Genomic DNA, 13,615 nt, shown 5'->3' on the forward strand with positions numbered 1-13,615 from the left:
TTCATTATTTTAAAAGGGGAGGAGAAAAAAAAAAAAAAAAATGGCTTCAATGAACGGACGCTTACAAAATCCGGCATCCTGCCTTTTGGTTTTGGTGGGAAATTTTGAAATGTTCAAAATTTTAAATTGATAAATTTTGTGATAAAAAATTAAGAATAAGAACAGGAAAGAGAAAGAGGCCAAAGGAGGGACTGAAAAGTGGAAAAAGGAAGTTCTAGTTCTAGTCGTCCAAGCTTCCAAGTGCCTAGGATTCCTACTGCCTGAACTTTCGAGAAATGACGTCTGCAGACCCTAAACTATTCAGAGTGAAGACTGATAGTCAAAAGTTAAGGACAATAGTTGATGCCGATGGTAGAGAGGTGATTGTAAGTAACCCACTGTTGTACTCTCATCAATTTTCTCTTGTGAATTATAGGCATGAAAGAATTACAAAAGTTAAGCTTGTGGACACCATAGACTTAACTTTGTTCTCCTTTAACTTACACTGTTGGAGGAGGAGGACACAATTTGCAATCTAGGGTTACTTTACAAAGCTATTATGGGTATAGCATCCCATAAAAAAGGGTATACTTATCTTTATCAAAATAAAAATAATACTTAATAATAGTAGGTACTTACCTACCAAACCCATCAAAATAGAGATGCCTTTTTTTCCCTCTTCATAATCATGATATATTTTATTACTTTCCCTTTCCCTATAGGTAAAAGGCAGAGAAGATGAAGAGCAAAGCAAGAATAGAGCGCACCACGTTCTATTTAAAAAACCGTTTTACGCAAAAAGGGCAAAAAATCCATATTTCCCTTTTTGCACCCAGCTCCTCAATTTGTGTTCATACTTTTCCAGCAAACCAGCGACAATGGCACGTTGAAAACAACGTTTCCCAATGGTTCACTGAAGTTAAACGAGGGGCATGGTTGGTATCCGGAAGGGTTAACCTCTGGACAAAAGCACACTGACATTCCCCAGCTCCACTCAGGCTGGGTGAGGCAGTGAGGCGTCGGGTAGCTTGTTGCCGAATGGAGGGTAAAACCCACGTCACTAAAAAACTTTGGGAGCTATACAGTCACATCAACCGTCTTAAAAAGGGCATTTCAATGTGTTAATCATACGTAAGTGACTGTCGCAAATATCATTCCCCAAATAATACACCTTATAGATCATTTTCTATGACTTGACAACTTGACATGAAGACTTAAACCACCAACCTCTAGATTCAAAGTACAACACGTTAACCATGGCAATACACCTTTAAGGCTGCTTAAACCCGCTAAAAAGTATATGTATACCCCCCCTGTATAACAGTAGTTCTACTTCTCCATTTTCCATCCGTTAAACCGCTCTTACCATATTATATGCCGTTATTTGACGGGCTTTTCCATTTTCCATCCGCTAAACCTTTATCCTATACCGCTGTTATTTGACGTTCCAGTTCCTACCCTATATGCCGTTACCTGACGTTTAGACACGACGTTTTCCCATGTTGTCATAATGACACGCAGTCTACGTGAGTTGAAACGCGAATTTCTTGCTTTTTCATTATTTTATATATTTTCTTCTCGTCTTTTCTTTTGACAAAGTTATCGAAGCATAATATTATCGGTCCAGTAAGCTTGAGCTCCAGTAAAGTTGTACTCTCCTTTCGGAACGGAACCTATTCCGATTCTCTTGGATTTCCTCTGGTTTAGTACAGACGCTAGACACTATCACACCAGAACGGGGACTCGAGCTTCAGAAGAGGATTTTTTTTAAAGAGGTTTTGACAGAGGGAACTGTAACTGCTATGGTCTTATCGTCCCGAAATCGAAGAGAGAAGGAAGCAGGATAGAGAGAAAGCCAGCCGTTCCGAGAACGAACATTACCCCATCAGGATAAAATCCGCCCCGGGCGGGAATCGAACCCGCGGCCTAGCGCTTGCAATGCAGATGCACTACCAACTAAGCTAACTAGGATGGCAATCAGATGAGGAAAGTACAACTTAAGTTGGAATACTTGGAATAGCTATCTTTGTGAAGTAAATACAAACAGTAGGTACTCCAGTAGGTAACTCCAGTTAAATTCCGTGTTTTTTTTTTTTTTTTTTTTTTTTTTTTTTTTTTTCGGCCCAAGGGTAACTTTATTTAGTTCGCGAACCAAAATCCAGCCATGGGCAAAACCCCCGCTATTGGGATCGATCTGGGCACTACCTACTCCTGTGTCGGCGTGTGTATAGGTTATTAGTTATTACTGAAGCGCTCCACTTGTGGGAGACCGCGGGTTCAAGTCCCAATCTAGACACGGAGATTTGGTCCATAATAATAAAGCCCTAGAGCCCTAAGGGTCTACCCTTGGACCTAGGTTACCTTCCACTAAGAGTCCTCTAGTTTTGTTTGGATAGTCAATGGTAGAGCTAGAGATACAATGGTAGAGCTAGAGTAGAGCTAGAGATACATGGAAGATTTCTAATTACAAGTAACTTGCCTACGAGTAGGTGCTTATATGAATATTAATATGTTCAACTAAGAACTTATTAACATTCAACTTTAATTAGGCTAAATCCACCCCCATTTGTTCAGCAGGCCCGAAGGCTCTTTGTATGTCAATAGAGTGAAATGAAGAAGTTTAAAATTCCAAGCTTTTCTTCTACGGAAGTTAATTTATGCTGATGATATGAAATTTCATCCTTGAGTTTTAACCAAAAAAGTTTGAATAATCTAATCAACTTTCAGAGAGCGTTAGGCTGTGAAGCTAACTAGGCTGGCTGTAGATGTGTTTAATCTCAAGGAATTTGACTCGTATTAGAAGACTGACTCTTATGCTGTGTCCAGACATAGTCGATGTCGTCGATCGACGTCGACTGAAACCGTGCACTGCGTCGACAACATAGATTCACCTCTTCACCTCGTCGATCGACGGAGTCAACCATGTGTGGACACAGCTTTAGATGTAGGATGAAATGGTGTAAAAATCATAATTTTGGAATGCCCAAGTATTGCTGTAAAGGCTGGATCATGGATCATGCGAGGCCAGTACAGTTAAGACGACTGCTAGGCAGTCTTGACCCATGTGCGTATAGCCTGAATCTTCTTCTCCTTCTCCTCCTCCGTTCTTCTCCTATTTCTCTTCTCCTTCTTACTTCTTTTCTTCATCCACTTCTTCTCCATCATTTCTCGACTTTTCATGACGTTGTGTGATGTTGTGAAGGAGATATTCTTATCTGTTCCGAGTGGTTTTGGGTGGATTTCAATATAGGTAATGGCGTAGCCCTCCCACCCAGGGGGGAGGGGGGTGCTTCATACTGTTGGCCTTCCCACCCCATGGGGGGGGGCGTTTCATACTGTTCATTGCTCACGGCATTCAAGGGAAATCAATCATGTCGGGAATTTTTTGGAAATCAGGCAAGTGTGAGAAGGGACTCGGTGTTATCTGATGAATCGTGAGTGTGAATAATAACTTAAAAACTTGGGTATTGAATAAAAATCTGGGTATTGAAACGAAATAAAATAAAATTATTGAATTGAAACCCGCGGGTATTGAATGTGAGACTTTGAGTGAAAAAGTTTGATTTCACACGGATGGTTTATATGAGGTAGGTAGTCATAACTTTGGGTTGTGTATTTTGGGTCACTATACTCACTAGTAACTTCTTTGCTATAAAACTCATTTTGATATTTTAATCTATTTCGGATTCAAGTGTATCAAGAGCATGACCCACCCAGTATTCAGAGTGTCACAGGGTAAATATCAACAGCAGCACCCCGTATATTCCTATACATAAATCAATCTGCATAATATGTTTCGCTCATAATGTTTTAACACCGTCACGTTACAAAAAAAGGGGGGCCTTCCAAAAGGGGGGCTCCTAAAAGGGGAGAGCTTCTAAAAGGGTGGGTGGGGGTTGATTTGATTCAGGACATCAAAATGGGAGGGGAAACGGGATACCTTTGTCCACCTCCCCCTCTTTTTCCTCCTCTCTCTCTCTCTCTCTTCTTTTTCTCCTCTTTCTCTCCCCTCACTTGCCTCTTCTCCTCTCTTCCTCACTTTGTCATTTTGTCTTCTCGTTCTCTCTCTCCCTCTTTGGTCCGCTCTCTTCCTTCTCCTCTATTCCGTCCTTCTCTCTCTCTCTTTCTCTCTCTCCCTCCTTTCTCTCATCTCTCCCTCTTCCCTCACTTGCCTCTTCTCCTCTCTTCCTCTTTTCACTTTGTCATTTTGTCTTTTCTCTTCCTTTCTCCCACTCTCCCCCTCCCCTTAACACCATTCCCTCTTTTTGTCAATTCTTTCTCTCTCTCTCTTTCTCTCCCTCCTTTCTCTCATCTCTCCCTCTTCCCTCACTTGCCTCTTCTCCTCTCTTCCCCTTTTCACTTTGTCATTTTGTCTTTTCTCTTCCTTTCTCCCACTCTCCCCCTCCCCTTAACACCATTCCCTCTTTTTGTCAATTCTTTCTCCCTCCCTCTTCCTGTCCTTTCTTTCCTTCCTCTCCTGTCCCTAATGACCGCACGTGACGTTCAATGTTTTACCCCTCCCCCTACTGAAAGGGAGGTAGAGGGAGGAGAAAGAGGGGTAGGGGGAGAAAAGAGAGTAAGAGAGGGATATTTTTCTGGGACGGAGGGATATTTGACGAGAGGGGAAGTCACTGCTTTTTGTCCCGCGGTCTCTTACCCCCCGGGTGAAAAATGTGTCGCCCGAAATGACGACAAAACAGAGAGCGTTCACACCAGCCTGGGTATTACACCTTTGACCGGTACACCAGTGAGAGAGAAGGAGAGAGAGGGAGAGAAAGAGGGAGAGAGTGAAAGAGAGAGAGAGAGAGAGAGAGAGACGGAGGAGCCAGAGAGCGAGGTATGAGCAAGAGGAAATGGAGAATCCAAGGGAAGGAGATGAAGAGAGCTAGAGAGAAAGGAACAAAAAAAGAGTGAGGAAAAAGGAAAGCAAATAAAAATAGTTTTGCGAAATGAGGAGAAAGAGAAGGTGTGGGAGTGAGATAGGGAAAGAGAGTTAAAAGAGGGAGAGACAGAGGCTGAACGAAGGGAGAGATAGGGGAAATTGTGAGAAAATACGAAAGGGGATATGCAGTAGACAGAGAGGGAGAGAGAGAGAGAGAGAAGGAAACACTAACTGAAAGAGGGAGAAAAAGGAAGGGGAATAGAGAGGAAAGAGGAAGGAATGGAACGTGAGAGGAGGAGACAAGAACACTGAAAGCGGGAGAATGAGAGAGCAAAATAGACAAAGAGACCAAAAGAGGAAGACCAAAGGACTTCAAGAAGGGAGATTCAGAGAGAGAAAGGAGAAGACAAAAGAACTGAAAGAGGAAGAATGAGAGAACGAAATAGACAAAGAAACTAAAAGAAAGGAAAGAGAGAAGAAGAAGAAGGGAAGGGAATGTGGGAGAGGGAAGCCAAAGGACTCTAAGAGGAAGGATGAGAGAGAAATAGACAAAGAGAATAAAATAGGAAGAAAGGGAAAGGAAGGGGAAGATAGTTGGAGGGAGAGGGCAATAAAGGGAGGGGAAATAGAATCGCATTAGTTTTATTTCACTTGTTTATATCCATCACAGTGAAAAGTACGCTTGGCCAGGAAACGACACTCATTTCCTGGTGACCCTCCCCTCTCCCTCCTTCCTCCCACTCCCCCCCCCTTTCCCTTTCTGTCTCCTGGCCCTATTCACCCATACAATGACGAGAGAGAGAGAGAGAGAGGGAGAGGGAAGGGGGGAGGTCCTATTAAACTATCATCTCTGAAAGGGCGAAATTTGTCGAGAATTTACCGAGAACGCTCCAAGGTAACTAGGCTAGCACAACTTCATCTGTTTCGGATAACGCTCGCAAAGGTCGGAAGTCAAACTAGTCGGCACACACAATACAGGTGCGCTATCTTTCAACTGAACTAGGTAATAAGCAGGCTAAAGTTGCAAATCTTCGCAGTTTTCCCCGTTTTCAAAGGCAAAATTTCCCGGTTTTTTTCCTCCACAGCGACGATTTCCACCTCGGTACCTACAACTCAACCAGGCAGACGGAAAAGAGCCGTTATGGGCTTTTGTTTTATGTTAATGTCTCGTGCTTGGCTTTCAACATTTTCCAAAACATAATTCAACTATCTTTTGTGCAGTGGCGGCTCCTTTATGAAAGCTAGGGAAACTCTGCCAGACTGCCACAGTACTGTGGAAAAAACCCGTACCTAGGTACCTACTGTGGAAAGGTTTTTTTGAGGGCCCCGCAAGGTTTCGCCTGAGAGCCCCTTGGTTCAATAGTGGATTGACGACGGTTGCGGGATGCTCCAAATTATAAACAGGGGGCCCTAAATGCCTAGGGCCCTCCCGTCTGCAGGGTTGATAGAGGATATGCGCCAGAGATTCAGTTCAGTAAAATTCAGTTATTTTTCAACCTGGATTTTAAACCCACCAGCCAATCGTAAACGGTTTCTTCAAGTAAAATTGATCCCAAGGACAAGGTAAACCTAGACCCTTTACAAATGTCAATGGAGTGTGCCTCAAGGAGTGTGATGTGTTCCATCCAGTCGACCCCTACCGGCCTACCCCTATACGGGTTTTATAGCTTCCTCTTAAAAAATCTCACGCCCCGCCACTGCCTTCGTGTTTTCTGTCGTGACGTTTTTATGTGGCGGGAAATTCAAAACTAGAAGTTATGTCTTGGTGCCAGGGGAAGCCAGATTGTGGTGGGGATTGTAAACAATGGTGGCGCGAATTGTAAACAATGGTTACGCCAATTGTAAACAATTAGAAGTTGCATGCTTACAATTGTAACTTGGAGAAGATTTATGTTTGTTGTTAAGTGTTATTATAAAGTACCTAAAGATCACAATATATAAAAAAAGAAACATTTAAGCCAGCCTAGCTAGCTTGGTGGGTATAGAGTGTTTGCCTTGTGAGCGCTAGGTCGCGGGTTCGATTCCCACCCGGGGCGGATTTTATACTGAACGGATGATGTTCGTTCTCGGAACGGCTGGCTTTCTCCTATCCTGTCTTCCTTCTCTCTTCGGTCTCGGGATGATAAGACCCTAGCAGTTACAGTTCCCTCAATCAAACATCTTTACCTATACCCATCCCTATAATACCTTCAAACAAAATTGGTACCTACCTACTATGTTTTCTTCTTATCATTTGACTTGACACCTGTACCACCCTATATATCACAAGGCCAATGAGCACACCCTGTAGACCAGCCATTCTTAACCTATGGTCCGTGGACCACTAGTGGTCCGCGAGAAGGTTTCAGGTGGTCCTCTAATACATACCCATTGTCACATACTGCAGTTACAGTTCCCTCTGTCAAACCTCTTAAAAAAAATCTCTTTCTCTCTCTCTCTCTAATCTCTCTCCCTCTTTCTCTCTCTCCTACTAACGTTCACTTCAACTTTTTGGTGAGGAATTCCCTGTTCTTTCTTACTCAATCCAGAACAATCAAGTATAACTGTGAATCACTCTTTCCCCCTTTTTCCACAGGGCAATGGTCCGGCGAAGTGCCCACGTGTCAGCAAATCATCTGTCCGAAGATAGTCGTAGAGAACCCCTACCTCACTCTGGTGGAGCAGAACAACACCTACCGGGGGCATGCCATCTTCCAGTGCTCCTGGGGCTATCAGCTCAAGGGGCCGCCTGATATTGTGTGCCAGAAGAATGGATCCTGGTCCGGCGCCATTCCAGAGTGTAATGGTAAGAATAGACTTTTCTGACCTTCCTTTTTTTTCTCTCTCTCTGGTCTCTCTCCTATCTCTCTTTCTGTTATTCTCTGTCTTCCTCTCCCTTTTTTGTCTCTTTCTCTCACTATCTTCTCTCCCTGTCCACAGTTATTCTCTCTCTTTCTTCCAACTTTATCTCCATTCCTTTCTATCACTCCCTAGCCACGGCTTTCTCTCTCTCTCTCTCTCTCTTGCTCTCCCTCCCTTTTTCTCCCTCTCCCTCCCTCTCTCTCTTTTTCTTTCTCCCTAGCTCTTCCTTTCACTCTAGCCCTCTCTCCTTCCCTCCCTATCCCTATCTCTTTCTGTTGTCTATTTCTCTCTCTCCGATATCGTTCAATTTCCAAGATGTCATTTTTCCATAATTTATATTTTATTATACATCCACAGAAAAGGGAGGGAGGGAAGGAGGGGGATAAAGAGGGGAGGGAGAAGGGTTCCAATGTTTTGAAACTTTCACCCCCCCACCCTATAGTTTCCAGCTATCGTTTCCTAATGCATATTTGAATATCGGATAAGAGAATTTTCGGAAAAGGATTTGAAACATCTGATGAAAGGATGAAACAGCTGATGACGGACAAACGACAGAAACTCGACTGGAGAGTTGAAGGGTGTGGGTTCGAACCCCGGACAAGGTGGAGACTTTTAACGTTTCACCACCCAATCCTTGGAGTTTTTCTGGGCTGTCCACATTAGGGAGGTTTTCCTCTTGATGAATCTCATGGAAAACAGCATAATTTTATTAATTTATTATTTCCAAGCTGTGTGGGCACCGCAAATATTTCAAGCCTATAGGCCAGCCCAGCTAACTAGGCTGCCCTATAGGCTTTAACAGGTAGGTACATGGAGCAGGCAGGTATAGGAGCTTTATAAAATATTCCCACAACTCTTGGCAGCTTGATACAGAATGCACAAGTTACGAGTTACTAGTAGGTAGACAACAAAACACAATGTACGTAGGTAGGTACGTAGGGGAAAATTGCACAATGTTTGTTGGTGAATTTATGTCGTCATGAATTTTCTTTCAACAGAGCAATCAGGGCTGTATATAGGGGGGGGGCGCCCCCCTCGAGCTCCGTTTTTCTCCTTTACTGTACGTCAGACTCCGAAAATTTGGGGTCTAGGGGGCCCCTCGCCTCCCTCATCTACCTTCGAGCTTTATTTTTCTCCTGTACAGTAGGCCAGGCGTCAAAAATTTGGAGCATTAACCCCCCGGCCCTGAGAGCAATATAGCAGGGGGGGGGGGGAAGGTATCTAGGTAGGTTACTTATACCTACAGTAGAGACATGTAATAAATATTAGGTAGGTGCTATACCTACATCCTACATATCTACAGTATTGTAGCATATCTACAGTAGGCCAAATGCATTGTAGAAAGAAAAAGACTGTTAGGTAGGTAGATATTTCGCGGGGATCATCCTTTTGATCCTTGTGAATGTTAGAGTGATGGTGTAGACTTGTAGAGATACCTAGGTGCATAAGACTTTGTCTGGACTACGGGAATAAAGGGACTTAATTCGAGCAGTTTGAACTTGGTACAATGGTACATACCTATGTATTTGCTATTCTGCGAGAAAATGGGGTCTGCTGTTGTCCTTGTAACAATTATCTAAATGGGTACAAGTATTATAGGTTCGTAAAAAAGTAGGTACCTACTTAAGTAGATGCATACATATTTACATAATACATATGTAGGTAGCTGCTTAGGTAATACCTATATACCTACCTACTTATCAAACCCACTTAGATCTCCACCAAAACTCCCAATACCTACTTGAGGATAAATAGCAATATCTTTTGTTGGATTTATCACATAATATCTCCAACAAAAGTGTCTTTGACGTTTGAAAGGGATCGAATAAAGGAGAGGGAAACCTGAGGGACAGAAGGGAGGTATAAGGAAATAACTAAATATACAGGAAGGCAAAGGAAGAAGAAAGAGGGAAGAGGAATGGGGGTGCAGGGAGATGAAGGGGGATAAGGAAGAGGGTAAAAATGCTATAGAAAGAAGGGATGGTGAAAGGAAGGGGTGATAGGAGGGATTTGAATTAGAAGAGGGTAGAAGGAAGGAGTGTTGAAATGGAATAGAAAGAAGGGATAATAATAATAGTGCTTATTTATACTGCTCGCATAGGACTGAAAAGTCCCTTTACTCCAGCAGTAGGCTACTACTATTATTGTGTAATAAATATTAGGTAGGTGCTATACCTACATCCTACATATCTACAGTATTGTAGCATATCTACAGTAGGCCAAATGCATTGTAGAAAGAAAAAGACTGTTAGGTAGGTAGATATTTCGCGGGGATCATCCTTTTGATCCTTGTGAATGTTAGAGTGATGGTGTAGACTTGTAGAGATACCTAGGTGCATAAGACTTTGTCTGGACTACGGGAATAAAGGGACTTAATTCGAGCAGTTTGAACTTGGTACAATGGTACATACCTATGTATTTGCTATTCTGCGAGAAAATGGGGTCTGCTGTTGTCCTTGTAACAATTATCTAAATGGGTACAAGTATTATAGGTTCGTAAAAAAGTAGGTACCTACTTAAGTAGATGCATACATATTTACATAATACATATGTAGGTAGCTGCTTAGGTAATACCTATATACCTACCTACTTATCAAACCCACTTAGATCTCCACCAAAACTCCCAATACCTACTTGAGGATAAATAGCAATATCTTTTGTTGGATTTATCACATAATATCTCCAACAAAAGTGTCTTTGACGTTTGAAAGGGATCGAATAAAGGAGAGGGAAACCTGAGGGACAGAAGGGAGGTATAAGGAAATAACTAAATATACAGGAAGGCAAAGGAAGAAGAAAGAGGGAAGAGGAATGGGGGTGCAGGGAGATGAAGGGGGATAAGGAAGAGGGTAAAAATGCTATAGAAAGAAGGGATGGTGAAAGGAAGGGCCAAGGGATAGTGAAAAGTTAAAGAAGAGGTGATAAAAAGGGGATAGAAGGAAGGGGACTTAAAGAATGTAGAAGGAAGAGGAGGATTTTTTTTTATTACTTATTATTATTGAAAATATAGACGTTACTTTTTATTTGCGAAAATTTGTTTTAATCTCTTTCGCATCTGCATCTTTACTTTCGTCAGGAGATTTTTCATAGCTTTCTTTTATTTTGATCGTCTTTAGTCCCTTCATGTACGGCGGATACACACCCCACTTGAAAAGAAAAATTCTCTCCCGCAAAGTCAGACTGAAACAAATGTTGGAAAATCAGAAAAGATGTATGGAATTGATGCCTCAGTGCAGCTTGAAGGTGTGTCAACAGATAGTCGACCGTCCACCGATCAATGTTGACTGAACTGTCCACACTGCCTCGACAACATGGAGTCTCCTCGTCGATTGATATCAATCGAACGGCCGGTCGACTATGTTTGGACACTCCTTGGAGAGCCATTTTTTTCCGTAAATGTGGCCCTTTTAGTCGTTCATTAATCATCTTTTCTTAGAAGCTTATTTTATCAGCTTGGGAGGTAATCTCAGTATTGGAAAAAAAATGCTGACAATAATGACAATGGTACCGAAGCAGCAGCTTTTATGTCCTGACTCGCGATTTTTATCTTTGGCCTTTGCACTTGCACAGTTCACATCTGTATTGTTTAAATTCTTCTACTTGTTGAATTAAAAAGAAAATTAAAGAAAGTAATCCCCTCAGCATTTTTTTTTTTTTTTTTTTTTTTTTTTTTTAATCCCGTACACTGTCCCGTTCCCGCGCTTCCATTGAACGGTCACCTCATAGAGGATCCAACGGGGGGCCCGTACCGTGTGGGTGCCATACTCCAGTTTGCCTGCAACGACCGTCACCATCTGCTGGGCGAGGAGACGATAGTGTGCACCGAAACGGGACGCTGGTCCCGTGCCCCTCCTAGGTGTAAGTATTAGGTGCCAGGCCGGAGGACTGAAATGAAAAATACGTACATACGTCGCGTCGAGTATAGAATCTATAGATATCTAGATTTTTTTAAGAAATGGGGACTATATTAGACTCCTGTGGTCTGTGTCGTAGCATGCCCATCCCGTAGTACCTATGCCTCTCATCAGATAAATTTCATAAAGTGACGCATTAAGGATCATTGATAGGGCCCCTGATGAAAAACAAACGAGTATTGGCGTCTCGGGCGAAATTTTTCTTTAGGTTGGTATCCTCTTCATCCAAATCAAAGTTCCCTTTCCTGTTCCAGGTAAAGCAAGGTGCGAGTACCCGGGAGAGCCCCAGAACGGGAAGATCATCCCGCTCAAGTTTTTCTACGACCCCGGGGATCACATTCAGGTGACTTGTAACGACGGCTATGTCAAACCCCTCGACATAACGCCGACCTCAGGACCCTATTGTCAGAGTGACGGAACGTGGTCCCTGGATATCCCGCATTGCACCAACTATACCGATGTTTAAGCTGTGAGGTCCCGGGGGCCCATTGGTGAAAAGACTTCTCACGACTTGGAACTGTAATAGCGGATTGGAATAAGTAGGGCCATCGGCTTTAATAAACGCCCTATTTCACTGCGACCTGGCTAGATAATAGCGGAAGTTTTATCCCGAATTAGAACAAAGGTGTGTCCACACATAGTCGACCGGCCATCGATCGAAGTCGGTCGATGCCGACTGACACGTCCACAGGGCCTCGACAACATAGATTCACCTCGTCGGTCGACTATGTTTGGACACACCAGCGGAGGTATTATTGTTCCGAATTTCAAGAGACAAGAAGGACAGGATAGGAGAAAACCATCCGTTCCGAGAACAAACCTTATTTGTTTAGGATAAATTACAACCTAGCCCAAGAGCCTAGAGCAAACCTATTCTATCCAAGGCAGATGCGTTGCCTTCCAAGCGAACTAGGCTGACTAACAAACAGTAGGTAGGTACTTATGATGTTTCTCTTCACGAGGAGTGAGAAGACAGAAGTTCGTAGTGAGACGTCCTTTCAGAAATGTGTCCCAGACCTACATAGCTACTAAATCAATGTTCCTAATACTTATATCTACCTAGAGTTGTCCTCACCAAATGTCCATGAAATAGCCATCAGCACCTGATGTCACCAGTAAAATTCATTGGAAGTAAAATTATGGGAAATGGTGCATTTAATGTTATTTAGCTGCTGGCTAAGTTGTAATATGTAACTAGTTGTATTGTAATTGTAACAAAATGTCCGGTGCACTACCATGGTACCACGCTTCGATACCGATAGTGCACCTTTTGATTTATAGGTACCTGGGTAAAAAATAAATACATGTTTGTATTTGACAGCCATAGGGGTATCATAATGAAATTATTGCTGTGCTAATGACAAACATGGAAAGTGTAGGTATTACATAGCTTAGAGAGCGGAAATAGCTTTCGATTATCTGAGTATTCTAGGTTGTATCGATGTAACTGTACCGATTAATGTACCTATAAAACTGTAGTTAACTAGAAAATAGGTGCCTACTTAGATAAAAATACTTACAGTTTCTCCTGGTTCGAAAAAATTTAGTAAAATCTTAGCATGGTCTTTGACAAAAAATTGAAAAGTTCTCAGTTTATAGGTACTTTATATTTTACAATGAAACCCTATAGGCCCGTTCCCACATAGGTATTGTGAGTTTCATCCGATTTTTTACTTTCCTTATCCTATAGGAAGGAAAGTAATGTAATCGAGTCAAATTTTCGATGGTCAGTTTTTAGTGCCAAAATATCTTGGGAACGGTATGAGCTAGAGACTTGAAATTTGGTATGTAGTTCACAAATGTGACAAGGGTGTAACTCAAAACGTTTGGTTAATATATGTAAGTGCTGCGGTTGGCGGTATTTTGACCGTTTTTGGCGGGGTTCGACCGTTTTTTTTTTTTTTTTGGCGGTTTTCAGCTATAAAGACTAAACGGTTAGAGATATTATAAAAATTTATGGTATAAGAACAAGAACACCCAAATAAGCATCATTCAAAAG

The 13,615-nt window shown here is 42.4% G+C and overlaps 1 protein-coding gene and 1 long non-coding RNA gene across 2 annotated transcripts; both read left to right on the plus strand.

The window, feature by feature from the left end:
* Positions 1-140: 140 nt before the first annotated feature.
* LOC113466124 lies at positions 141-733 on the plus strand. The gene is made up of 2 exons (XR_003390624.1): positions 141-365; positions 702-733. It is a non-coding gene; the product is annotated as an uncharacterized LOC113466124 (long non-coding RNA).
* Positions 734-6,665: 5,932 nt separating this feature from the next.
* On the plus strand, positions 6,666-13,353 carry LOC103506117 (locomotion-related protein Hikaru genki-like). The gene is made up of 4 exons (XM_026821248.1): positions 6,666-6,702; positions 7,437-7,646; positions 11,381-11,560; positions 11,871-13,353. The coding sequence occupies exons 1-4, from the start codon at positions 6,666-6,668 to the stop codon at positions 12,080-12,082; spliced, it is 639 nt and encodes a 212-aa protein (XP_026677049.1). The 3' UTR covers positions 12,083-13,353.
* Positions 13,354-13,615: the final 262 nt, after the last annotated feature.

Source organism: Diaphorina citri, unplaced genomic scaffold (assembly GCF_000475195.1).
Source record: "Diaphorina citri unplaced genomic scaffold, Diaci psyllid genome assembly version 1.1 scaffold215, whole genome shotgun sequence".
Classification (NCBI taxonomy): domain Eukaryota; kingdom Metazoa; phylum Arthropoda; class Insecta; order Hemiptera; family Psyllidae; genus Diaphorina; species Diaphorina citri.